A 3,205-nucleotide genomic window follows, 5' to 3' on the forward strand; every position below is an offset into this window, starting at 1 on the left:
AAAAAAAAAAAAAATAAAATAAAAAAACAAAAAATAAAAAAAAAACCATCATACAAGCACAGGAACAATCATCTGGGCGAGTCATAGTAACAGGGGCATTTCATCAGAGAGGATGTCTATGTATACTGTATAACACGATGATAGGTGTGCAGCGCATGCGCCTTTTACGGTGGCGGTCAAAGCTAGCGTTTGATCGGCAAGCGGTGGCTGGCTGGATGCAGCCGAGCCTGTAGATTGTCTGCTTGTAGGCATTGATGGGGACATGAGGGTTGAAGGTTGACAGCCTGCTAAGGAGGAATCGCGAGTGGACTGGCCGATTTTACTCGAGGCAGAGGGTTGTTTACTTGTAGGGTCGACGTGGGCGCCTGGTTCAAGACTTTGTCGTCGACAATACATTTACTGCCAACCAGAAGCCTATGCATTTGCGGGCAACATCTGGTATCGCTGATCCCGATGGAATTACGTTACTTGTAGAGGGGCCTTGCCAAGTGGTGCAGAACCTGTCCCTTTGAATTGCGTTTGTCACATCTAGATTCATCAATATATACTAGGTGGTACGATTTAAATTCCGATACATTATGCAAGAAGTAGTCTTTCCGTCTTTCTGATTGATTGAGGAAATGTGCACTGAAACAGGGGGTAAAGCTAGTGTGTCTGCCACCTTACTCACCTGACTTGAATCCTACCGAAGATTTCTTCTCAGAGCTGAAGGCGTTAATTAGAGGGAACTGGGTGTGGTATGACAAAGACCCGGAACAAGGCTTTCAAATATTCCTCGAGTGGTGTATCGAAGAAGAAATCCGGATTGCATTCCATAGAGACTTCAGACAAGTGAGAAGTTTCCGAGCTATGCAGTCCGTGGGTCAACAAGTGCGCGAACATCGCGCACAAAGCGAGATCGAGAATGAAAATGGATTTCGCACGGACTGTCACTGCTTTGGATTGCCCCTCCATGACAGTTGGCCATTCTATACCAGGGTTATCACAGATTCAATCTCCTACGCGAAAGTTACTTTCAATCCATATTGAAAATTTGAGGAAACAAAAACAATCGACAGTAAAAGCTTCTTCGGAAAGGCCCGAGCATGTGCGGTCCCCGAAATTTATTTTCTCGTACCCAGCGCATTTTTACCATGACTCTGGCTGGTATTTCTAATACAGTTGTGGTCTTTTAAAGTATCCTATATTTCAACAGGCTGCCTGCAAGGGTTGTATGAATAGTACTTAAGAACTGTATCACAGGTGACTGAGCGCGGTGACGCCAGTCACGACATCTAAAAACGGATCAAGGAACGTTTCGTTTCCGCCCAAACGCCATCAGGAACCATGTCATGAGGGAAGTTTCCATCACCAGCTATGGCGTATCGATCAGCCCCGGCCTTTAACAACTCCCCCGCTGCTTCCCACGTGTCTTCTTTGGCGACAATCTTATGCAATGGCGTGAATCCAAGTATATCCCGAGAGTTCACGTCAGCCCCGTATTGAATGAGAAGTTTGACAATCTTGTGGACATTCCCTGCTTCGGCAGCATAATGCAGAGGGGATTTGCCATTTTTGTCTCTCGAATCAGCACAGCTTCCATGTTCGAGTAGAATCTTTGTTGCCTCAATAGATCCCATGCGTACAGCAAGGGAAAGAGGTGTCAGCCCATCGTTGTTTCGAAATTGAACATCAGCTCCAAGCAACAGAAGTTTTCGAACACATTCCATGCCTTGTCGGTTATAAGCGTTCCGGATAGCGTAGAAAATTGGGTTTTCACTATGTCTACCGCCGACCCAATTTACATCAGCGCCGTTTTCAACAAGCTAGCCCACCATACTGGGACACCAGCTCGATGAGGAAGCAGCTATATGAAGGACCGTATCTCCATTGGCATCTGTAGCCATAATACTGGCACCACATTCAACAAGAGCTTGCGCCTGTTTTATGGCGCCCTTAGAGATGGCATGGTGTAGAGGCGTTTTCTGAGCGTGATTTCTACCATCGAGCTCAGCTCCATGTAGAAATAATGCTCGAATGATGCTTTTTCTGCCGTTCCCGGGAATGCTGGGATTTGTTGCAGCGTAGAAAAGTGCACTCCACCCTTTCCAGTACTGATTATTGTTTTTGAAGTTTGGATTGGCGCCAAGGTTTAATAGCAGGCGCACAGCGCGGGTGCATGAATGGTCAGCTGCTACTTGAAGTGGCGTTCTGCCCATATTGTCTTGAGACTCCAATTGAACACCGGAGCTTAGGAGGATGTTGATAATTCCGGGGGTAGCGTTCTTGGAAGCCGCGATGTGCACGAGGGTCATCCCAGTTCGGCGGTCCAGGATATGTGTATCAGCCCCATGCTTCAAAAGCAATGCCACTTTGGATTCCTGGTTTGAACGGACAGCCTCCCGTAATGGAGCATATTTGTCAAACGCAACGGAGTTGGCTATGGCGCCGTGCTCTAGGAGCAACTTGGTGATCGCCACGTCGCTACGACCATTTGTCGCCAAAACCAAGGGTCTTCTAGATCGGGCATCGGCCACATCTGGCAAAGCCCCATTCTCTAGAAGCGCTTGTACAACACTGGTATGCTTGGTAGAAACTGCTTCCAGAAGAGCTGTCGACTGTGCGCGATTTGGCGATCGGAGGTTAACATTCGCACCCGCACGAAGCATATTCCGGACTCCAAGTTCGTCCCCACGACTTGCGTACCATAAAAGGGCCGATCCACCATCCGAGCGTATATTATGTTGGTAGAGCTCATTGATCAAGAGATGGTAGAACTTTTGGCTCGTTCGGAGGAAGCTGAGAAGGTTTTTTGGCGAGTTCAAATGGCTTGAAATGAGCAAATTCATTTCCGATGGAAGAGAGAGAAGAGACATCGCGAGATGCTTGGACAAATGGCTGAACTGTCACTCAATAGAATGAGTGAAGGGATTTCTCCAATCTTACTTGAGCTAAACGGACCAAAAGCTGTTGGTCATTATGTATCAGGCGATAGGAAGCAGAATAAAAGGCACATGAGAATTTAGTCGATGCATGCTATATATGTAATAAGAGCAACTAGGTCGCAGCATCTGGTCCAACTAGGTGGTGTTGAGGTGTTGAGGTGTTGAAAAGGTGGCCGTAATAATCATTATCCTAATTGAACGCTTCTAATAACCCTTTCCATCAAGGTCAAGACTCGATGTTCTATGAGACCTTAGTGTCATGAAGCCCGGTTAGCATCTTG

General features: G+C 46.9%; 1 protein-coding gene across 1 annotated transcript; it reads right to left on the reverse strand.

The window, feature by feature from the left end:
* Positions 1-1,274: 1,274 nt before the first annotated feature.
* On the reverse strand, positions 1,275-2,855 carry PENARI_c187G02191 (ankyrin repeat domain-containing protein; the record flags this gene model as incomplete). The annotated part of the gene is made up of 2 exons (XM_022638108.1): positions 1,275-1,711; positions 1,820-2,855. The coding sequence occupies 2 exons, from the start codon at positions 2,853-2,855 to the stop codon at positions 1,275-1,277; spliced, it is 1,473 nt and encodes a 490-aa protein (XP_022482036.1).
* Positions 2,856-3,205: the final 350 nt, after the last annotated feature.

The sequence above is a fragment of the Penicillium arizonense genome (genome assembly GCF_001773325.1).
Source record: "Penicillium arizonense strain CBS 141311 chromosome Unknown PENARI_contig187, whole genome shotgun sequence".
In the NCBI taxonomy this organism is placed as follows: Eukaryota; Fungi; Ascomycota; class Eurotiomycetes; order Eurotiales; family Aspergillaceae; genus Penicillium; species Penicillium arizonense.